Genomic DNA, 23,640 nt, shown 5'->3' with positions numbered 1-23,640 from the left:
TTAAAGAAACTGTAAGTAAAGACGGTGCTTCTGAAGGCTCACGTTATCCACCAGATCCAAACGCATGTGGCGAGAGATGGGCTTGTGGTGTAACGTTGTCATTTCTTAGGTGCTTCGGAACTATAAGTTCCCACGTGCTGTCACAATGAAGACGAGACACATTTTAAGGATGTATTTACAGAAACAATCAGCAAAAGCTGTAAATTTTAGGTGTTTTCTGGTTTATATAAACTGTACATTATGTTGTCTAAATTTTGACCGCTCTCTCCTTCACTTCAAGAAAATGGATTGTTTTGGTTTATGTGTGGAAACGGCTTTAATATGTCTTCAGTACCTCAATAAAAGACCCAATTGCAGCCAAAACCACAAATGTTGGTAAATAGCAAAACATATCATGTTACAAAGGTGGTAGGCTTGAAAACAATGGGAATAATTGTCATTATTTCCCTATGAGTTCAGCTAGAACAGGGGCGTGTAAAATGGGCCCTGTGTATTCAATGCTTAAGATATATGACATGGCAAGTACAATTTCAAATGACATTTCAATAACGTCAATGGCCTCTTCAGCTTGGAAAAAGCCAAGAGATGTAAAATTAAGGCTGACAGGCCACTATTCTCCCATAGTTTCTTCCTCTCCTGTATATCAGCAGTGTAGTCTGAGGCGAGGACGGTGTTTCAACCCCTTTTCAGTGTTGCTGGTGGAATTCGCACTGTTAAATTCATTTTAAATGTCGCTTGTCTATATACGCAACCGCACCCGGCCCAAAGATACTCCTCATCGCGGTGGGATGTGGTGCTGGGAGCTGGGGACCCACTGGGGCTCCCCGGGGCCGTGGCAGCTCCACATTCACCCCAACTTCAAACAGGGTGCCCTGGCCGTGACGGGGGCTGCACCCCGACACCCCGCTCCTCCCGCGGGGATGGCATGTTCATCCCAACTACGAACAGGGTGCCCTGGCCGTGACGGGGGCTGCACCCCGACACCCCGCTCCTCCCGCGGGGATGGCATGTTCATCCCAACTACGAACAGGGTGCCCTGGCCGTGACGGGGGCTGCACCCCGACACCCCGCTCCTCCTGCAGGGACGGCATGTTCATCCCAACTACGAACAGGGTGCCCTGGCCGTGACGGGGGCTGCACCCCGACACCCCGCTCCTCCTGCAGGGACGGCATGTTCATCCCAACTACGAACAGGGTGCCCTGGCCGTGACGGGGGCTGCACCCCGACACCCCGCTCCTCACTCGGGGCCGGGGCCGCGGTGCCATCCGCGGTCCTGGCCTCGTCTGTCCCCGCTCGCTGCATCCCCGACGCTAATGTGCTGTGTCACTAACATGTTGTCTCGTTTGAACCTTGCAGAGGAAGGCATCAATCACGAGTGCAAGCTGTGTAACCAGATGTTTGACTCTCCGGCAAAGCTCCTGTGTCACCTGATTGAGCACAGCTTCGAGGGGATGGGAGGCACATTCAAATGCCCTGTTTGTTTCACAGGTAAGGCGGGGAGGCTCCGACAAGCCTCGGCGTGCATGGCTTGATCCAGAAACGACACTCGGGGGATTTGTAAAATACTGTATTCTTTTCCTTGGGAAAAGAAGTGCTGTGCTTGGAAATGTTCAAAATACCGTCTGTCTGGAGCTGGGGCTTGCTCTGAAGAGCAGCACCGTGGCGCTTGGCACCCAGCAGCACTGCGGTGCGCGGGGGTCTGCATCGCCCCCCGCCATTCGAAGGCTTTTACGTTGTACCTTGTAGTTCAAAGGTGCGATGCATTGCCATGGGCAGGACTTGCAAGGTGCGGACCTGCTCTTGCAAGCCCGTGTTAACCTGAGCAAGGACCCTTTAAAGTCCAAATAGATCCCAGTCTGCCCGTGATGGTGAGGCTCATCCGAGTAAAGGTTAGAGAAGGCCAGATTTTACAGCTGTGTGGTTTTGCCAGCTGCTCTCTCGGAGGTTTTTTAAGGGTAGTTTTGGCGGTGGAACATTTCTACCTCATGTTGGAAGGCCTGCTAGCCATTCCTGCCCTGTGGTGCATTTCAAGCTGTCTCATCAGTGCAGATCTTGGGTGAAGTCGCTTGAAGGATCTGCAGGATGCACGATAAAGGCTGCTGTTCAGATGCTCTTCAGAACAGCACTTAACATCTAGATTTCCAAACTGCTTGAGAGATGGAGACTGTGTACGTGTGACTGTGGCCCTGGTGTCAGTGGAAGGGATGTCAGTGCCTTCAGTGTCCATGGGAGTGACACAAAGCCACCCTCCTTGGGGTTCTGCCCACAATCTGAGAACCTGCTTTTCGTATGAGCTCAGAGTTAATTTATCCTTTCCTGAAAAAATGCTGTAAAATAACTTCTTGAGTGCAATGTGTTTAATTCCGCTGAGGGAGCTATTTTCACGTACTGATGATCATTCATATAAAATGAGACAAAAATTAAATGAGAGAGATTTTTAACCAGCTGAAGCCTGGGGTTCAATATATTTCACTTCCAAATTTCACTTGATAAAGTCAGAATAATTGTCAGTTCAAAATCATAATGCAGATGCTGTGATATTTGTGATGTGAATTTATTTTTTTTTATTTAAATACTGAGTGGTCAACCCATTTAAAAGGTCTAAAAACGGTGACAAGGCTGCCCTTTCAGATCCAGATGTCTGCCAGAAATGCTGTTCTGGGCCACGTCTCTTCCAGACCAGCCATCAAGGCTTCTCCTGGCCCAGTTGTCCTGCATTAAAAATGCATCTGAAGCACCTGCCGTGGGCCCCGGGCTCCCCGCGGGAGCGCTGAGGTGTCCTCTCTTTGCTCTGATGATTGAGTTCCTCCAGTTACCCGTGGACAGCGTTAGCTTTATGTGAAATATCAAAAATCCATCCAGGATTTAGACTCTGTTAGAAGTAAGTCGACTGTCAGCCTGGAGACTCTAAATTGACTACTTGTAAGGAAATTCTGCTGAACCGAGTGCATCGGCACTTCTCTGCCAGACATCCTTGGTCTTCGCGGAGTCTTTGCGACCGTAAAAACGTAGCTCAAGACAAGATGCCGTATCTGACGCATTCTAACTAATCATACTGTGTTGTTTCAGTTTTTGTACAGGCGAACAAACTGCAGCAGCACATCTTTGCAGTCCACGGGCAGGAAGATAAAATCTATGACTGTTCCCAGTGCCCACAGAAGTTCTTCTTTCAAACAGAGCTTCAGGTATGTTTACAACAGGAGCGAAAGCAAAGCTAAAGCTGTTGATTTCTCTGTGCAACCGTCACCCTTGTGCGGCATTTAGAAAAGGTGCGTACCCTCGGGATGGTCTCTTCTGGCCCTAAACAGCCTCTTGGTCTCCTCCCCGGGTGCCATCAGGAGAAAGGGGTCTCTGAGCACGGCTGGAATAAATAAACGAGACAAGACAGATATCATGATTCTTTATGAGTATTTCTCTTGACAGTAGCATTGCTACATCCTGACATGTCTACGTCAAACACCTTGTAAATAATTTCTTTTTCTCTATTAATAATTTAGGCACTGATTAACATACAAAGACTAAGCAAATGGTAGCTACTCCCCTCCCCTTCCTCACTTTTAAGACAGAAGCAAAGGAATTTTCCCTACTGAGGTATGAGAGGAAAGTGTGGGTGCAGCTCAACGTGATGCTTAATTAGAGGCTCCACCAAGGCACTAGCACGTTAATTAGCTGCTGGTTCTGCAAACCAGGCGGTACACGCCAGTTTGCCTGGTGGCACTGGGGCCCAGAGCAGTTTTAGCCTCTGTGAAGCCGGTGCTCAGCCCGCACCAGCTGTTTGGTGCCACCAGCCTTTTGGGGGCCAGAGCCTGCCCTGGCTGTGCTGCTGCAGCTTGCGGGGCCCCGGCCCCAGGGGCCACCTTGGAGCTGTACTGGTGAGACTGGGGGTTAAATCACTGAATCACAGATGGTTTGTGCTGAAGGGCCTCCCCAGTGCCCCCCCTGCCATGAGCAGGGACATCTTCACCAGCTCAGGTTGCTCAGAGCCCCGTCCAGCCTGGCCTGGGATGTCTCCAGGGATGGTTCATCCACCACCTCTCTGGCCAACCTGGGCCAGGCTCTCACCACCCTCGGGGCAACAATTCCTTCCTCATGTCCAGCCTGAATCTCCCTCCTTTAGTTTAAAACCATCACCCCTTGTCGTGTTGTAACAGCTAAAAAGTCTGTCCCCACCCCTTTTCAGTGCAGAAAGGCCACAATCACACCGGTACCTTTGGTGCTCACACACGCAGGCGCTGAACCCTCTGTGGTGCATGTGCCTGATACCTGCCGGGGAATGGACCAGCAGAGCTTGTCCTCCTGGGGGGGCTGGATCTTTGAAGGTCTGTTCCACCCCAAACCGTTCCGTGGTTCTCAAGAGCTCACATACCTGCCCTGCACAGCACGGCCACCCAAGTGCCACCGCGTCCCCTGGCACATACAGGCTTCTTATAGAACAGTACTGGATGCCTCATTTAAATCTATTAGCTTTATAAACCATGATTTACTTAAACTTTGGAGGGTTTTTATTTATCTTAGCAAATTCCCAAGCTGCTGCCTCTTGTGTCGTGCTGTCACGCTGTGGAAGGATGGTTGATCTTTTCACTTTGTTGATTTTATATTATTTTCTTGTCTCCCAGGGGAACCTCCTCTTTCCCTTGTTCTAGCGACGTGATTTGCATAAGTGTACAAAAGTTCTAACTATACCTTGTTAATATTTTAATAAAGTCAGCAGATTTGGGGTTTGTGTGCTGTCACTATGAACACTTTATGAAGGCAAGAGCGGCTTGCAAAGCCAGCTCTGATTTTTTCCTCCCATTTTTCTTTTAAAGTGGTGTTTGGTCAAAATGCCAGCACAATTAAAATGGGCACACTGGCTTCCTAGGTCACTGCATTAACCTTTAAAATCAGATGGTCAAATAAAGAGAACCTTGCTAAATTATAGTCTTAACAGTTTTAATTACATAGTGTTTCAATTCTGAAGTGTTGTGCACTGCAAAAGTGCGATTATGGTTGTAATTTTCCAGTTTTTATGCGGGATATGCGTGCATTTGAAATTTCTGTGCCCATAATAATTACATGGGTAGTTTTGAATGTTGTTGGCTTGAATGAAAATTCAATACGCAGCTGCACTGTTTTAGTCTTTATTTCATGATTCAGAAATGTGTGTTTACTTGAGGCCGGGGATTTTACAAATGCAAATACCTGAGCCAAGGAGGACACACAATGTGTGGATAAATCAGTTAGAAATGCTCAGGACTTTTGAACCGGCCTGCCTTGCCGTGATTATCTCATCAGTTTCTGATGTTCTGCTCTAAATTCCTCAACTGTTGGTTGTGTTTTTGTTGAGTGATGAAGATTTAGTCTCAGCTTTTAGTGAACCGATTGTTCAGCTGCTAGTTAGAGTTAAATCTGCATAAACCTTTTAGGCTCGTAGCTGTTCTCATGTGGGCAGATCACCATCCATCAAGAGGTTCCGCTGGATGAATTTGACTTTTCAGTTCTGATCTTGCTTGCCCACTGGGGTAAAATAACTGGTGTCAAAATCTGAACCTACGCCTTGGTTTATTTCTTTGTAGTTTTAAGTGAAGGCACTGAAAAGAATTTCTTTTTAAAAATGAGCATTCAACTATTTCAAGAAGAAATTCAGAGTGGGGTGATTATGAGAAAGCAAGAAAAACAAGAAGGGCAGGGAAAAGTAACTTGTAGAGGTGTCGTGGAGCGGCTTGAATTAGCCCCCACTGATTTGTGAACATTGCTTTAAACAGTTTGGGTCAACACCAAGTGAGCTCACAAGGACACACGTGTGCCATGGGATGAGACACGTCACTGCTGTAAATGTCCTTGTGGGGCTTGGTGTAAATCCTGCTTCGGCAGCATCGCGCTCTGCAAGCGCTCAAACCCCCTTCTCGCTTCTCAACTAGCAGTTGTATTTTAATACAAGTTTATGCTTTGAAGTTTACACCATCTGATGGAGCTGTAAAGCCAAGGCTTAAGAAAGCTCCGAGGAGCTGAGCTCGTTTTATACACGGTGGAAGTTCTGGTGTGGATCTGGAGCGGTGAGTCAGTGAGTTTACCTTGATGATCTTGCCAGAAGAAAAGAGAATGTTATTTAAGCGCTGACATTATCTCACTGGAAACAAGGAAAGAAAACAGGGTAAGGTTAAGTAGGAAACACAAAGGAAACAGTATGTGTGATAACCACACGTACCCTTAGGGCAGGGGAGGAAAGGCTGGCAGCTCCGGCTTTTTCACATCCTCAATTTGTCAGATTGACAGCTATGAATATGATGAAAATCTCCAGGAAAAAAAATAAATATATAGCTCGTGTATAGAACACCCAGGCTATGGCATTTCATTCCCCTCACTGAAACTGGTGGAGGGTCGAGGGTTCCTCAGACATGGGGCAGGAGGGCTCCAGCACCCCCAGCCCCATTTTCAGGACCCACTGCCCCCCGGGCTTCAGAGGTGGGAGATGTGCTGGCTCCCCAGCAACCGAAATGTTGGTTTTTAAAAGGCAGAAGCCCTGCCAGCACCATAGATCAGAAATCATGCCGGTGAGAGTTGTATCTGTGGTGCGGCTCGGAGCAGGACGACACCTCCTCCACTGCTTGCAGCGACAGTTGCATTAAGCAAATTGTGACTGAGCAGTGATTTTTCAGGGGAAGCTTAAGGAGGATTTTCATAGGTTCCCCTTTGCCACGCTGCTTTTTCCAAGGAGCCATCGCACAGCCAATGAACTTATTTGTATTTAAAGGATTAATCCCTGCTGTTTGCTTGTGTACTGTTAATCATACTGTTACCTCTTAAATGATTACAATTGAGGAAAACTAAGGCAAGGGATATAATAAACAATGCACAAATAATCCAGGTACCGAGGGAGCAGGGTACCTGCCAGGTCTTTCCTAGCACAGGTGTTCAGGTGTTTTATAGCCTGCTATGAATAAAGGGCTTTCTTTTCTGTTCAGATTTGGAGATATGTCAAACCACTGAATTAAGAGAGCTTCACCGGAGGAATTTGCTGTCATTTGAAGTGCCCAGTTTTTTTAAACGTACGCATATCGAAAGGAGAGCAGCTACTATGGCTTATTGGCTAACACCGTGGTCTGTCTCCGTCCTCATTTTATTTTATGTGAAAAGCTGGCAGTTTTCATATATCCATAAACAGGCATGAGCTGCTGCACAGAAATTGCACTCATTATATTAATAATGATTTACCATGAACGTCCTCCGGGGGCTTGATTTGGTCCACATCAAAGTCCTTGGGATTCTTTCCGCTGATTACAGCAGATCAAGCCCTGAGCAGGTTTTATTTTTAAGTCTCTTTTCCTGTGGGCTGTTAGTCCTATGGAGGGTCATGTCCTATGAACAGGGCACTGCACCCCCGCACACCCATGGGGGACGCGGTGGCTTCACCAGGAGCGGAGCAAGGAGGAGCAACATCTCCAGGGGTCCTTGGGGTCACCTGGGTCCTGCAGTGTCCCCCAAAGCACGCGGGGAGAACAAGAACCTCCGGGCCTGTGTGTGACTCCCAGCACCCAGGCAAGTCCCCGGTGAGACCACATCTGGAATATTGTGTCCAGTTGTGGCCCCTCAGTTCCAGCAGCACAGGGGACTGCTGCAGAGAGTCCAGCGCAGCCACCAAGATGCTGCAGGGAGTGGAGCATCTCCCGTGTGAGGAAAGGCTGAGGGAGCTGGGGCTCTGGAGCTGGACAAGAGGACACTGAGGGGGGACTCATTCCTGGGGATCCATATGGAAAGGGGGAGTGTCAGGAGGATGGAGCCAGGCTCTGCTGGTGACACCAGTGACAGGACCAGGGGCAATGGGTGCAAACTGGAACACAGGAGGTTCCACTGAAAGATGAGAAGAAACTTGTTGGGGGTGAGGGTGTCAGAGCCTGGCCCAGGCTGCCCAGGGGGTTGTGGAGTCTCCTTCTGTGCAGACATTCCAACCCGCCTGGACACCTTCCTGTGTAACCTCATCTGGGTGTTCCTGCTCCATGGGGGGATTGCACTGGATGAGCTTTCCAGGGCCCTTCAACCCCTGACATGCTGGGATTCTGTGAGTCCGCAGGGCGCAGTTTTTCACCAACGCTCAGAGCGCTGCATCAGGGCTGGACCCAGCTATTCATGATCTTTTAGTGGTTAATGTCTTCAGCTCCTGCTTGAAAAATGGGTTTCACTGACTTCCTGGGGGTACAAGGAAGTTTATTTAAACAGGGGTCAAAGTTTTCTTCCAAATAGCCCTGAGCTTTGGGAGCTCAGAGCTTTGGGCGCCAGTGGTACCCTCAGTGGTATTTTGATGAAGTTGCAGAACATATTTTTCCTTGGGGGAGTGTGTGGCTGGCAGGACAAATGGGACCTCAAACGTGGTGGCTCTGTCTCAAGGCAGCGCTTTCATTGAACGTAACTTGTGCTGTACGTCAGGACTTAGATGTTCAACACCAGGCGCTTCTTGCTGGAAACAAACCACAAGCTCTTGCTGAGTTTCATATGAAGCACCCACAAAATTATGTGTAGAATTAATTTTCTGCAAGTAAAATCCATTTTTTCTTTAAACAGAACTCATATATTTGCATTTTGGCTCTTTCTAGTTATTTTTTTTAAATATATGTTAGTCTTCCTTTAAAATCCTGAAAATGCCTTAGTTATCCTGGCAGATTTGGCTAGCGTTTCTTAAAAAATGTTGCTATGGTGCTTGGAGTATTGTTAAATTTTAATTATTAGTAGTTACAAAGCTAATAAATTACAATACCAAAATCTATTCCAGCCATATTGCTGGGTTTCATTCAGATGCAGTCAGATAATTATAACTAACAATAATTAAAAATTAAAAGTGCTGTAGGCACATACCCATCATGTTGAGTCTGTCTGCCTGCCTGAATGTTCTTTATGGACTGCAAACCCACAAGTTTTATCTCTCATCTGTCGTCACAGCAGGGAAGGGTTTTACCTATGAGGTCTCCAGTTTCAGTATGTATGTTTAAATTTGGTGGAGGAGCAAATATATGGCTGTTTAATCATTTCGGGTTAGGAAGAGGCTCTCGTGAGGAGCAGAGCGCAGAGGTGCCCTCGCGGACAAAGGGGCTGTGGCTGCAGCAGCTGCGCTTGGAGTGCAGGAGCGAGATGCTGGAGGTTTCCTGGGCTTGATGCCTGCAGGGGGGATGTGGTGGGTAAGAGCTGGTGCTGGTCCTGCCCCTGCACCTCAGGGTGATCTCAGCGCCTCTCCCCTGACACAAAACCAGGTGGCGGTTCCTGCTGCTGGGGCTGGGACGCTGTCGGAGCAGCCACATCATCCAGATCACGTGGCTGATTCTGTTGAGGCGGGTGCAAAAGTCTGGGATTGCCCTGTGTTGGACGTAGTGACAAGGCGTGGCATTTTTTTATTTGGAAAGGTGATTCTGTTCAATATATTGCTGCATCTTTATCAACCCTGACGTTGACAACCAACGGTAAGACAAGGGATAATGGGTGCAAACTGGAACACAGGAGGTTCCACTGAAAGATGAGAAGAAACTTGTTGGGGGTGAGGGTGGCAGAGCCTGGCCCAGGCTGCCCAGGGGGTTGTGGAGTCTCCTTCTGTGCAGACATTCCAACCCACCTGGACACCTTCCTGTGTAACCTCATCTGGGTGTTCCTGCTCCATGGGGGGATTGCACTGGATGAGCTTTCCAGGGCCCTTCAACCCCTGACACTCTGGGATTCTGTGTCTCTTCAGTGAGATACAGAAGGATCTCTCAAGTCTGCCAAGACTCACCTGAGATGAAGCTTGGAAATATCTGGCGCTAGAGTAGCGTATCCCATAACAAAACCCCCTCCTTGATTTCTTACCCCATTCGCGCTGTTCTGTGGCTGACCCAGGCTGGCAAAGTGTACACAACTTTGCGTTAACATGTGCAGAAAACCCAGCAGCGATGCAGAACAGGGGGGGAAAAAAAGCAGGGAGCCAGGTGAAAGGCATCATTTCAGTCATTAATGCACTTAAGCGCACCCGGGTGTCACCATGTGTGATGGAGTGTAAGGAGGCATGTCGTTCCAATGTGGCAGCGCTGGCACACAGAAGGGGCTTCCTGCAGCAGAGATGGCATTGGATCCGGTGTGCCGGCTGCTGGCAAAACCCGCCGGTGCCTGTCAGCGATGCCCTAGGGCCGGGGGCCAGGCGACTTTGGCGTAGGCACCGTGCCATCCCAACAGATGGGCAGGAGCCGCCGCCGCCAGGAGACAACCTATATGCATCCATTGTGTTTATTGAGGGTACAATTCCTGGCAACATCCAAATGTCGATTTATTTGGAGATAAGATGCCTTTAGTTTAGTGGACGTGGAAGTGCAGCCTAGCTTTGAGCTAATTATATACGTTACAAAACGTAATGCAGGCACAGAAGTGTAGGATGTGCTGCCAATGAGGAGTGAGTTAAAGGTCTGTGATGACACACAGCGTTCCTCTTCAAACTGGCTCGAGGTGCCAAGGTGCTACTTGCTGCTAAGTATTAGAGACCAGATTTTGTAGGAGCTGCACTTAACTGCTAAACTGCAGGTGCTGTAGGTCGCGGAGCCAGCCCTTCCCACGGGCCGGTTTGCCCTTGCGCACAGACCTCGAAGCTCTTAGTGCTGGAGCCCGTTTTTACTTGCGTGGCTGAATGAGGGTGGTGCGTTAATCCGGATCAAAGCCAGGCCAGTTTACACATGGAGGGGTTTGTTTTCCGTGTGACAGAGAAAAATCATATAATAATGGTTTTATATTTGACAACATCGCTGGCCACCAAAAAGAGTAATTTCTGGAAGCGTGCAGAGAGGGGACTGTGTGCCCCTGCTTGTTGGCTTCATTCAATTAAGACTTGTTAGAGTTCTTGAAATATGTGCTTTAAGGACCCTACTGAATATACGATTTGGTATTCAGAAAGATCCAGGCATACTATATGTAAAGAAATAAAGTGGGAATGTTTTACTTCCGGATACTTTAATGCATTTCCCTCTTTTTGGAAACGGAGCACATGGGCTATGTTCAGCATCCATCCCTCACCAAAAGGAGGAAGCACAGGAGAAGAAATGAGAAATGGATTTTCTTTCAGAAAGACCAGATTGCACTCTCTGGTCTGGCAATAACAATTACTAATGACATTTAGAGAGAAATTAAGGATGAGAAATGCAAGTTGGCATTTCAGCAGTGCCAGTCAGTACCATTGCATCAGAGCTCACAGGAGACATGGGAAAAAGTTTAGGGATGGAAAATTAATTTTGTTATGTCAACAATTAACAAATACCTTTTCTTCATTCTTTACCATGTTCTCACAAATTACCACTGTCATAGTATTTAGCAGCTCCTCAGGTGAATGAAATAATACTTCGACTCCAGAAATAAGGACTTCAAACACATACTTTCTGTGTTTCGCTCTGTTTTGTTGAACAGTGAGTGCCAGGGAGAGCTTCAAACTGACCAGGGAGGGAGAAAAAGGGTTCTTGAACGTGTGGCAGCAAGAACATTGTGTGGCTTCTCTCTGCACATCTCTGGTTTTTATAACCGTGAATAAATGAAGCTTCACCAGCACTTTTTTCTGAGCTTGTTTTTTCCTGGTTTACAAATTTGGAAAGGCAGAGGTCAAACAATGTACTCAAATCCATGCAGGAAAACTGATGTAAAGCCCTGGAATCCTCAAGACCTTTTTCTTCACATGTTCCCAAGGTGAAATTCCTGTCCCTGTAGCAGGGTGGTGTGAAGCTGCTCTGAGCAGAGGGACCGTGAGCCGCGGGTTCGGGTGCTGCTTGGCCCTTCCAGCCTCCAGAACACGCACAGAAACAGAACGTTTATCTAATATGTGGGCAAACAATTTCATTTTTGTTTTGTCTTCTCTCCAAAAGCCCCGGCGCGCTTTGCTGCTGGGAAGGGATCTCACGCAGCCCCTGGATTTTCTCGTGCCGCAGTAGCTGCTCTGCCGGGATTAAGCGTGGTCCCTCCTGCAAGCGCCGCTCGCAGGCAGCGCAGCCGCCGCGGAGCCCAGAGCCTCAGCGCTGCCCATGGCACACAGCGGCGCTCGGCCAGCCCCTGCTTTGCAGAGCTCGCCCAAGGTGCCGTGCAGCATCCTTCTGAAAGTTCCGGCTCTTTATTTGCTTGCTGCCAGAGCAAAACGGGGATGCTCGTCCAGACATAACACTATATGCCTGAGTGTTTTCACAAGAAATGTCTAGATCATTAAATATAATAGGTCTCAGCTGCAGTTTTGCTCACTGAAGCATGCACACAATTCATCACAGCAAATTAGGGACGTCTTTGTAACTTATCTTTCTGCAATTTGCTGGCACTTTTAGAGAGCTGAAACTTGTATCGTATGTGCTGCAGAAGCCATTTCAGATAAAATATTCCATGTTTGTTGTTGGAGAACAAGGATTCCCTAATAACAGCACCGTGGAGCAGCCTGTGTTTCTGCTCCTGCGTCTCGCAGAACCAGCAGTAGCACCAGCAGAGATCCCCAGCCACATTCATTATTTAGGTATTTTAGTGAATTTCTTGTCTGCGGTAAAAGAGAGATAAGCTCCAACATCAGGCTGTTTGTGCCAAATTCCGTCCCGCCGCCCGTTCAGGAAACCTGAGGCAGCGCGGTTCTCAATCATTACACAGCCCATTTATCTGATTGGAGTTTTGTCCTCATTGAAATGTTGCTTGTTCTTTAAAAGCTTCGTTTGACCTTTGGAAAGAAAAGGCGTTTGCTTTTTTTTCTTAGAGAGAACCCAAACCTGCTTAAATGGTAATTGGCATTCAAAAGCACAGTTACTGAAAAGCATTGACTTTATTACTAGCCGAGAACAGACGCTAGTGGGCTCGAAAATTACATTTCAGTGGATTCATCAGTTTCAGTCACTAGTTAGTCTGGGAACAGATGGATGTATTTGTAACAGTTAACGTGAATTTATACCCTGGATTTGCACATTTGCTGTAAGAGCAGTGCTGTCTGAGCTGCTGACGAGAAGGCTTTGGAGATGTGTTTTATTTGTTTTATTTTCCTGGAAGTGGTTATGGTTGTTTCTAATTGCAGAGATTTCTTACATCATAGAAAGCGCCTGTTGGCAGAAATGCGGATGATACGGCTACTGTGCAAGGAAAATGTTGGAAGAGAATCCCCCAGCATGGCTGCTGCAGAAAAAATCAACATCTCAGCCTAAACCCAGATAAACCCCCGTGGACGGAGAAAATAATTTTCAATAACCAGATATTTTTAACTCTGTGTGTGAAGGTGGCGATCACAGCCGCCGGTATTTGCATCCAGGGCCTGCCACAGTTTAATTGCTTGTCTCTTCCCCACGCAGAAATTTACGGCGACTGGTTACCAGAGCAATGCATTCTGCACTCCATCTCCAAACCAGAAAGAAATACTGCCCCAGCCTCCACCACGTGGCATCTTTAGGTTTGGGGGATTTCGTTTAAATCTGAAATTTATGTCCAGGAGAAATAAATTATTAGATTGTAAAAGCAGCTGGGGAGGGAGTAAATATAGTCTCTTTTGTCCTCTATATCATTTCCCCAGGAAGATAATAAATGTATGGCAAGCGTCTTGTGCTTCCTCAGCCGTGCTGGTGCTGCGTGTGCGCTGTATTTCAGAGCTGAAATTCCAGACAGGGAATCCTGAGTGATGCTGAGCAGCTGCTGGCGCAGCCCCCGACGCTGGTCCTGGTAGAAGGAATTTGAAAAGTAGTCTCATGAAGAAATTTCGAAGGCTTTGGGTGTACCTCTGAGTTGGAGATACAGGGTGTAATCTCGGGTTTATCTCCCGGTCCAAGCTTCCCGGGTGGTTTTACAGAGCATGAGAGACTCCTGCTCGCTCCTTGATGTGACCAGAGGGGAAAGGAAGAAAGGTAAAATGATTTAGAAAACAGCTTGTTTGCAGGTTGTGCCTTTTCTGCCGTTTCTGCTTATGTTAAATGAAAATGGGATGGGACTGTTTGATGTGTGCATGTGCAGTGACCTGAGTGGCGCGGTAAACGCTAATGGACGGATCGCTAACCTTCTGTTCTTTCTTAACACTCCATGGTTCAAATTTCTTCCCCAAAGGGCTCTGGGACATTGGAACAGGCTGCCCAGGGCAGTGCTGGAGTCACCATCCCTGGAGGGCTGGACAGACGGACATGAGGTTCTCAGGACATGGGGCAGTGCCAGGGCTGGGTTATGGTTGGACTCCATGATCTTGAGGGTCTTGTCCAATCTAAATTATTCTATGATTCTATGTTAACTGAATTGCCTCAGCTTTGCACCCACAGAATTGGTCACAGCAGCTCCCACACCAGCCCCGGGAGAGCCTGAGCACCAAACCTCCTCATTTGCTCCTGTTGCACAGTTAAACCTGAATAAATTGCCACGGGTGCTGAGGTTTGACTGCGAATAGTGTATCTGTCGTCGGAGTATTACATTTCTGTGTCTCCAAAAGGACCAGAGAGGAGGTTTAGAGCATATTTACTGCTGAAAAATTCGTCCTCCTTTGGGGCCGACACATGCTCTTAGTCTTCGTGTGAAATCACGATTGTTTAAAATGTAGCATCTTGCTCTTTAGAAGTCAGATTTTCCCAAGGCCAGTGACACCGCGGTAATGGAGTAGCACTGGCTGGAAAATCCCATTTTTTAATGGTGGCACTTGTTTCACACACAACCCACAACAGCATTGCCTCGCTGTTTTGTGTTGTGGTGGATTGGAGGAGGCGTCTCGTGTTGGTGATATTTTGGTCCCTCTTTTACTTCTGGGAACAAATCCTGCTTGGCTGTTCCGCACCCCTGGCTCCTCCGGGGCTGATGTCCCAAGGCAGGTTTCTGCTCTGATGGTGGCGTGGACACTAATGGGTGGTTTTATAAACTGCGGCCTTGCTATTTTATAGCAGAGACAGTTGCATTGGAGGATTTTTATGCTGCTTTTGAAATGAGAAACAAGCAATAACAGCCACTACATCCAATGCATCAGGCGGTTTTGTCAGCGCGTGGGCGCCCTGTGACAGCAGTGTCCATGGCACGGGGCACTACAGTGTGTCAGACCCCTGTTCCGTTAGAGGGAATTTTAGTGTAGTTGCTGCTTTTTGAAAGAACGGCGGCTGGAAGGGCTGTGCTGTGACTGCGGGTGGCTCAGCTCGCGTCAAGCCCGGCTGTCCACTCTTGCTGATTTGGTCCGAGGAACCAAATTCAACCACAAGTCCCATCATTCAACGGAGGGTGTTGCAGAAGTGAAGAGTGCAAGATGTGGCCCCGCTAACGTTTGCGTTAAAATTCACATTGAAGGCTGAGAGTGTTTTATACCTGGTCCTTACTGGGGCAGAAAAAGAAACCACCAAACATCCGCTGGTGCTCAGTGACCGTCGCCATACCGCAGTGCGGCAGGGCAAGGGCAGGAGCCAGCTTTACCTTCAACTTTGAACTTCCTGGCTTTTGTTGGGTTCTATTCCCATGGAAACGGTCACTCAGTGAAGCTTTTGTCTATGCATTTGGACTGGTGACTGCTAAAGGTACTGTGTAAAGCCTTCCCCTTTTGCTCTAAGTATTTTTTCAGAAAAAAAGAGTGTGAGAGGACGCTGTCCTGGTCCTATAATAAAGGCCAAGTCAGGAAATTGTTTTGTAGAAGAGTCACAAAGGGTCCCATAATGAAGATGCCAGCCCTCACAGAAATAGACAATTAACTGGCTTCTGCAATGTGATTTACCTTAGATCAAGGAGGGATGAACAAGACGTGCCTCAGGCTTTAAATAAAGCCAAGCCTAAGGGGCCAAGTGGGGCACTGGGATCCTTCTCCAGGACCAGCAGCGGCTCTGAGATTCAGTCAGAGAGAAATGATGGGGCTGGAGGAGTGGAGCAATTCTACAGATATTCTGGTTTTATGCACTTCTGACAACAGTGAGTAAATACGTCCCTCTCCCTTTACATTTAGGAAGCGTAAGGTTCTTCCCTGAGCTTATTTTGATCTCGGTCAAGCCGAACAAGTCACGAGGACGCTGATGAATTAGCATTTCTGAGCGCAGCTCCCCGGAGCAGCCGGTCCCTCGGGACGGCTGTTCTTGGCTCCCTGGTTTCACTGGGTGCCGCAGTGAGTCACGCCGTGTTTACCGCTGGTTTCTCCGACAGAAGACTCCGGTTATCTCTTCATAATGTTTTCTCCCGGGGTTTTTATTTCCAAAGTGCCACGGTAAGGAGATTTTCCCCAAGGCTTTAGTTTGCTTTTGTGCTTCAGCATTTTACCCAGTGTTTTTGGAAGAAGCGTATAGAGTTTTCAGAGAGGCATTTAATCGAATAGGAGAGGCTGTGCCAGGCTCACATTTGGAGTTCACTTGTAATGAGCTCACCTCGGTTTATTCTGTTTTTAGAGAAGAACAGAAAGAGATGACGAGGCTTGGAGACTGATGATACAATATTATTAGTCTCAAGTGGAAAATGGAAAGCATGTTAGGTGAGTTGTCGAGGTCTGATTAAGACTAAACAACCTGAATTAGAAAAGAAAATTAAGTTCATAAATCATCTAAAAAATCCTGAGCTGGTGTGAGAAAAGGCTGGCACTCGGAAAATAACTCTAAGAAAGATATTTGTGCAAAAAGGGAATTTTTCAAACCCAGGATAACATAGAAATGCCTACCAAAATTCAAGAATACATGAAGATTAACAGAAGGGGTGTGAGTATAGAGGCCCCGTGATTCCGAGCATGTGCAAGTGCCAGGGTAACTCAACACAGGTATTTCCATTGGAAACAGGCGCCTTCACTTTCCAGTCAACACCAAAGCTCCAGGTGGATTTTCTTAGACACTTGAAGCGATTTTTTTGCTCAATAACTTGTAAAGGGCAGGTTCCGAACTGTATTTTTCATAACAGCCACACGGCAGCGCTCAGATGCTCGAGATAAAGGCAGCGGTGACAAAGGAGGTGCCACCTTCCCTGTGCCTCTGCCGCATTTCAAGGGATTCTTCAAATAAAGAAGGGACATGTGAGCCCCTCTTGCCTGACAATCTTATTTTTTTATTGAGTACCATGATAACTTGGAGTTCGCTTGTTACAAGCATTTTATGTAGTAGGTGAAATACCAGGGGAAAGGAAAGAAGTGAAACTGTATTTCCTGAAAAACGCTGCTCTGAACGTATAAATGTCACTGGGTAATTGTTACCTGAATCAACTGGAAGGGGAATTAACACCTGGTTTTATGGGAAGCATTGGTTACCACTATCAGTTTTAATGAAGTGTATTAACTAAATTGTGTTCTGAGTGTTCATTCAGCCCAGTTTATGGCACACTCTTGAGTACATTTACTGTTTGTCAGAAGTGCAAACTAGTGAACATATGAGGCTTTAAGACAGGCCATCTGTTAGTCTTAGACCCTTGGATAATTGTCAAACAGTTCTAAAAATAAGCACATACAAACTGCAAGGGGTTGCAAAGGTGATTTTTCTTTAGAGTGTGTAACTAAAGAGAAAGGAGCGACCAGAAATTAAAAAATAGAAATAAATAGGTTTACCCTGTAAAGGAAGCTTGTTGTCTTTTTCTCCCTTTTTTTTTTTTGTCACCTCCTCTTCAGTATTTTGCGTGGTTTTTTCCTTTCTTTTGTTTTTAATTTAGGTTTATTCCTCTTGCTCTTCTGGGTCATGGCATCCCTTGAATGCCTCTCCAGTTTAGGATTAGAGCAGCACCAATTTAAGGCTCACAGCTTTCTGTAGAGAGCATAATCTCCAGTGGCTAAAGCAAGGGTCGTCTTGTGTCCTCTGCCTCAAGTAATCCCTTTATAAAGTCAAGGCATGAGGATTTTCATCTTTATGGATTGCTGTTTGGGGGGAAATAGTACCTGTGCACATAGGCATATGTGCTCATGGGTGTATAATGAGGAATAATGGCTGTGAGATTTTTTTGGACCAGTTTGAACTCAAAAGATGTAAAACACTGTTTGAAACAAGAACGCCGCAGATGGCATTTCGTAAATATTTAGACACTCTAACTTCTGTTTGTAGCAGTTTGGAGGTTTTGTTTTGTCATCTTATATAGATATATGTTCAAACGTGAGGCTTGAACCTTGGCTGCAAGTGGAGGTGAAGTTTTCGCCTGGCAAGATGCCGGTGCTGGCAGTCACAGGGGGTCGCTTCTCTGGTCCCCCGGCCCCACTTGTGAGGGGCGAAGGAGGGAGAATGGGGAGGGGGCTCATCCTGAGGGGTCCCCAGCTGAGACCCCCGGTGCTGGGGGAGCCCACAGTGTGTGGAGGGGCTGGGAAGCCTGGGCTGGGAGGTGGGAGAGGCTGAGAGAGCAACCAGGGTCCTGCTGGAGTCTGGAGGAGCCCTGTGCACCGGGAAATGCCGCAAGTGACAGGCATTACCCGCCTGGCACAAGCTCAGGCAGATGTCCAGGCATCACCCCAGGTCTGTGTTCCCGTTCTGGGCTGGGTGTTTTGGGGTGCTGGTGCATCCGCGGTGTCCCCAGGTGGCGGGCAGGGCAGGCAGGACACACAGACACCCGCGTCCTCGTGCCGATGGGTCACGTGATGGCTCACCACTGAGTTTCCCATTGGCTGTCGCACGAATCTGTTATTTCCATAATTCCTATGGAAACCATCTGGGGAATGGTTTCTGTTCATTTTAATGGGGTGTGGAATGGGAGAGAAGAGAGGCTTTGTAACCTTGACTCAGGGTCCCCGTCTCTGTGTGACACTGTGGAATGCTGATGAATGTCACTTGAGGGTGGCAGGCATCACCTGCCTTGTCATGCCGTTCCTTAACCCCTGGATAACATACGGTCTTTTAGGTGTATACCCTGACGCACACCTCTAAGCGGCTGGTACAAAGCACCTAAATACAAACCAGATGCGCAGTGGTACTATAGACTGGATGTATGACGGCCCCAAACCATTATCACACCCCTCGCAGTTGCATTTTATTTTGCTCACCTGCTCCTGTGCCGTACACCTGTGATTAGTTGGCAGCGAGCGGCGCTGCAGCGTGGGAGCCTCCCAGCGTGACGAGCTGGCTTGGAGCTTCGCGCCGTCATGTGCTGCTTTATTGTGTGGGGTTTTTTTTCTCTCGGTCTTTATATAGCTTGTAAGAGTTCTTTGAACTGCTGTAAGTGATCATCTTTCAAGCCTGATGCTTTCCTTCTTGACATGGTGCTCTGAAAATGGAGATTGTCATGCCAGTGTTTTCATCAGAATGCGTGTAGGAAAACAGAGGAATATTCATTGGAGATGTCCTGCACAAATGGCTTGATCCCCATCCAGAGGGCAGGCAGGGGGTGTCCCCAGGGAAGATCTGGAGAGCAATCAGTATCTACACAGACAATAATCAGCCATTCTTTGAAATCTTTTTATTTCCCGCAAAACCCGTTGCCCAGTTCCTTGGTCACAGACGGGGTAGCTGCATTTTTCCCACTGGCGTGGCTGACGGAATTGCTATCCTTTTTGCATGATTATTAAGAAAAGAAAAGAAAAGAAGAAATTTTCCAACCTTGTGCTATAAATAAGCTGTGACTTGCTTGATCCTGACAGGTGACTTAGCGCTGCTGTAGGGTTTTCCAGCTGCAGTAATGTCTCAGAATGATGTATTCCGGGGGGTGTCAGCTGGGAGCCGTGCACAAACCAGGGGGCCTAGCAGGGCCTGCGAAGAACCATTTTTAATGTTCAGCTTCCAAATCATGCCCTGTCTCCCACCAGCCCCCAAACGCATCTTACGTAGGGATGGCCTCATGCGTGGGTGAGCGTGTGCAGACACGCACATGTGCCTGGAGAGGCTTTGCCTTTGTGACTGCTCTGTTTTCCTTTGAGAATCACCATTAAGATTTATCTTTTTAAAAACGATAACTTCCAGAGTTGAAAAATCACTCCTGAGCTGTTTGCCACCAGCCCACCCTGCGACTGGAAAGGTGGGGGAAGTTTCCCAATGAGTCAGAAGAGGCTCCTTGGGCAGAGCCGTTCCTGTAGTATAGGATGTGTTTCAAACCCCTTGCTCCCTTCTGGCCTTTCTGGTTTCGTTCTGCCACCTGGAACAGCCCCGCGTAGCATCGGAGCAAAAGCTGTTTCTGCTCATGCAAAGTCTGGTCAGGTGGGGCATTTGCTTTGTTGCCTAATGTTGAGGTTATTTAATCAAGTATGGGTCAAATATGCAAAATGCATGTGTGAGAGAATAGACATGAGTGCTGAACATCCTGGGCACTTTCTGCCCTCTGCAGAGCACAGTTCCAATGGGCTGCAGGCACGCGGGGCAGGAGGGGCAGAAGACGTGGTGGTTGCTGGTAACAGGAGACAGGTTGCTGGACCTTTTTTGGGAAGCCGCATTTGCGTGGTCTGAAATGCATTTATTTATTAACGGCTTGGTCCGGGGACTAGTCAGCATATCGATTGCCAGTAATGCATGCAAAGGGAATAAATGGTACATTCCCAAGATGTTAAGGCAAAGTCAAGATCTGCACATGAAAAATGTGAATATTTTTATCTGATAGCCCTATAGAAGGGCTGGTTTCTCAGCTCCTACCTGACCCAGCTCGACATGGCTGCAGGATTTGAGTAAAATCTGTTTGTTTCTTTGTGTAAACTCCGCTCACAAACCCAGTATATTCATTGTATTAGGAGTGTGCAGAACATATTATTAACCCGTGTGTGAGGAGGGAGGGCTCACCATGAAAGCTTCATTATCAGATTTAGAGCCACATACCATTCCTTTATTGACCTGCCTGCTGTAATCAATGCAGCAGCCGCACAAGTTTGAAATCATGTTCCCCGACTGTAGACCGTGCGTCACGCATCTAGTGCTGATTGTGCATTATCTTTTAAACGACACTGCCTAAATAAGTATGGATTTGTCTGCCACGAATAGCCCTCCTTTCGATTTGAAGATGGTAAACCTTTTGCTTTTTTATTGATATTCAGGATGACCTAAAAATAGAACTATAATGAAGTGCACAAGAAATGGCCGTTGTTAAAATGCTGAGGAGTGTCTGAGCACAGAGCCCGGGTACTCTTTAATATTTTTGTGCTTTCCCGCTTCAGTTTAGCAGACAAGCTCTTTGCCAGTGCTGCCACCGTGCTTGTAGGGCTCCATCCGTCCTCATCCATAAAGTTGTTACTTGATTTGAGAACAAGATCCAGCACTGCGAAGGTCGTTCCTTGTTAAGACCAGGAAAATCTCCACGTATAGCAAAGTAAAACACCATCGGATTTTACGTTTGGTGATGTGAAATTGTCTAAAAGCAAAGTAGTTTCAACTATCACTTCACTTGAAGGTATTAGGGTATAGTGTGTTATCCCCTAATAAGCCTTCCAGGTCTTTGCACTGTATTTGTGGGTTTTGATTCTGAAATATTCAGTGTCACAGATGGACGTGTGCTCGGTGTTGCGCTCACCGAGGACCCGTTCTTTTGCCGTTCTGTCAGTTCACTGTCATTTAATTTCCGAAGGGCAGTGACAATGCTTCAGCCGCCTCTGTCACCTCCTGGCGCTCTGGATCCCGACCCGTTGTTGTGCAGTTTCCTCTCAGCCAACTTTTGCCGTGATTTAGGAACTCAGCGGCACTTCTGACACCTGGTGGTCACTTTTTGAGAGTGCACAGTCCAGAAATGCTCCTGCAAACAGGGTCAGCATCGTGGGTCCCTGCTAGTGCTTCCCGCAGAGGGGTCTCACCAGGGAGACGTCACCTCTGGATAACGTGCAGGATCGCGCTTTTTCCTGGTCGAGATGGGGAGTATAGAAGGACCAGATGATTTATGAAAAGTTAAAATATCTGATTTTATTTTAAAGCTTCATTGTTGTAAATAAATAATCAGATTCAAAATTCATTTTGTGTTTAAAAACTTACTCTCCAAGCTGGCAGACCTGCCCAGCTCTGTTATTAGGCAGATGGAGAGCAATACAATTGCTGAGGCTTGAAAGGATGCAAATGAATTTTTATGATTTCAGGATGCTGGGGATCCAGCTCAAGAAAAACTCACCGTGAAGCGCGTGTCCAGTTGCTCAAATAGTTGAATAATGACACGAATAAAGCTGAGCTTGTATGTAGGACTGGGCTCTCAGTTGGCACACAAAACTGGGTGAACTGGTGCTGCTCTGACAATGCGCTGCTGAGATTGGCCGAAGGATTTACTGGCTCCTGCACAAAGCGCAGGTCAGCGTGCTCCAACGTGACATCCTGCGATGGCACGAGGCTGCCGCAAACCTCCCAAAAGGGGAAAAGGCAACAAAAAAGACTCTAAACTGCTGAAAGAAACGTGTAGAGCAAAGCCTGTTCTTTAAAGAGGTTTAACTTTGGGTTCCGTGTCCAGCCTTTTCCCGCTGGGCGTGTTCCCTGCTGCCCGAGCTGGCGGTTCAGCTGCTATTGCCGAAGCGTTTCTTGGACCGAGGACTGCGTGTCACAATCTGGTGTCTCTTGCTGCCAGTGCTTGCACCCGGTACTAGTCAGAATAAAAGAGTAAAAATACGGCGAGGGTTCCCCCAGCAATTCAGATTTTTTTTTTTAATTGTTACACTTAAGGGAATCCCTAAAGGCGGTTTTTGCCCATGAATTTTTACCACTTTGTATGTATTGAAAGGAAAAAAAAAACCCTTATGGCAGTACTTGGCTCGTAGCATTTTTTTTCAAAGTTCATGCCAGCATTAACAGATCTGTCAGAACAAAGCAAATGTGTCATATTGGCAGCTGTTACTTATGAGTACTTTTTCTTTATTGCATTTTGTTTTGTAATAAGCGCGAAGCTTTTATGTAGAGCTCTGCATAAATGGGACTGAGTAGGAGGGTATGGGCATGCTTTCTATTATTCTGCCCCTCATGCCTGTCTCCTTTCTTCGTCTTTGCAGAACCACACGTTGAGCCAGCACGCACAGTGAGGCACTGGCACGACAGGACACCTCTCTGCAGAAGACTTGACGGTGGCACAGTGGGGAGGACCATTTGAACATTACATCCAATCAAAGTGTCATTTGCAACCCAGATGTAAAACTCTAATGATTTGGCCATGAGGCGCTGCTATTATAAGCAGCTGGAAATGAATATTAATGGAAGAGATTAAAAGTATTCCATGCTCAGTATTTTTTATTGTCCTGCTTCAGCTAGTGTACTTTAGAGCTTCTGCTTCTGACTGAATTTATAGTGTTAGATAAATCTGCTTTGATGCTGTTGCCCTTTGTTGCTTCCTGTATTATACTGATAGTTAAAGATTAGGTGTGATTTTTTTCCTTTTTTGTTAACTGCTTTTTAATTGCAATTTTAGGTAACTGTGCATCGTGATGTGATTGCTTGGCTATTGTCTGAATATTTCTTTTTAATTTTTTAATTAAAGACTAATGCTTTGATTGGATTTGCCAGTTCACCGGACAGTGATTAAAATTATGTAATGAATATAATCGGTTTCAGTGCAACTGGATGGTCTGCTTTATAAATGTGACTTAATCTGATTGCAATAACTAGTACAGTTCAATAAAGGGAATACATGAGCTCAGCCTCAGCCGTTGTCTGTCTGTCGGTCCCTGCTGACGGGTGTCAGTCCCAAAGCGATGGCTCAGCCCAGGGCCCAGGAGAGAGGAGGATTTGGAGACAGCGAGAGCCGTGTTCCTGCGTCGCCCGCTCCCACAGTGGGCTCAGGGCAGGTAAGAACATCTCCTGTGAATCTGGGCACAAAAAGGCATCGTTAGCTTGTGATGCTCTTAATTTTACTCAAGTCAATGAGAATGGAGGAGACCTGGTCTACAGCAG

The 23,640-nt window shown here is 47.1% G+C and overlaps 1 protein-coding gene across 1 annotated transcript in view; it reads left to right on the top strand.

Annotated features, from left to right (window-relative positions):
* The window catches only part of ZNF423 (zinc finger protein 423), a 143,698-nt gene extending 120,270 nt beyond the window's left edge, over positions 1–23,428 (top strand). Inside the window, exons 4-6 of the mRNA XM_080351755.1 lie at positions 1,358–1,489; positions 3,071–3,186; positions 22,746–23,428. Coding sequence (XP_080207881.1) covers positions 1,358–1,489; positions 3,071–3,186; positions 22,746–22,775 — 278 coding nt within the window. The 3' untranslated portion in view covers positions 22,776–23,428. The remainder of the gene's footprint in view (positions 1–1,357; positions 1,490–3,070; positions 3,187–22,745) is intronic.
* Positions 23,429–23,640: the final 212 nt, after the last annotated feature.

This window comes from Nesoenas mayeri (assembly GCF_963082525.1).
Source record: "Nesoenas mayeri genome assembly, chromosome: 12".
NCBI lineage: Eukaryota > Metazoa > Chordata > Aves > Columbiformes > Columbidae > Nesoenas > Nesoenas mayeri.
Note: the sequence above shows the minus strand (reverse complement) of the source record. Positions and strands in the feature narration are given on the sequence as shown.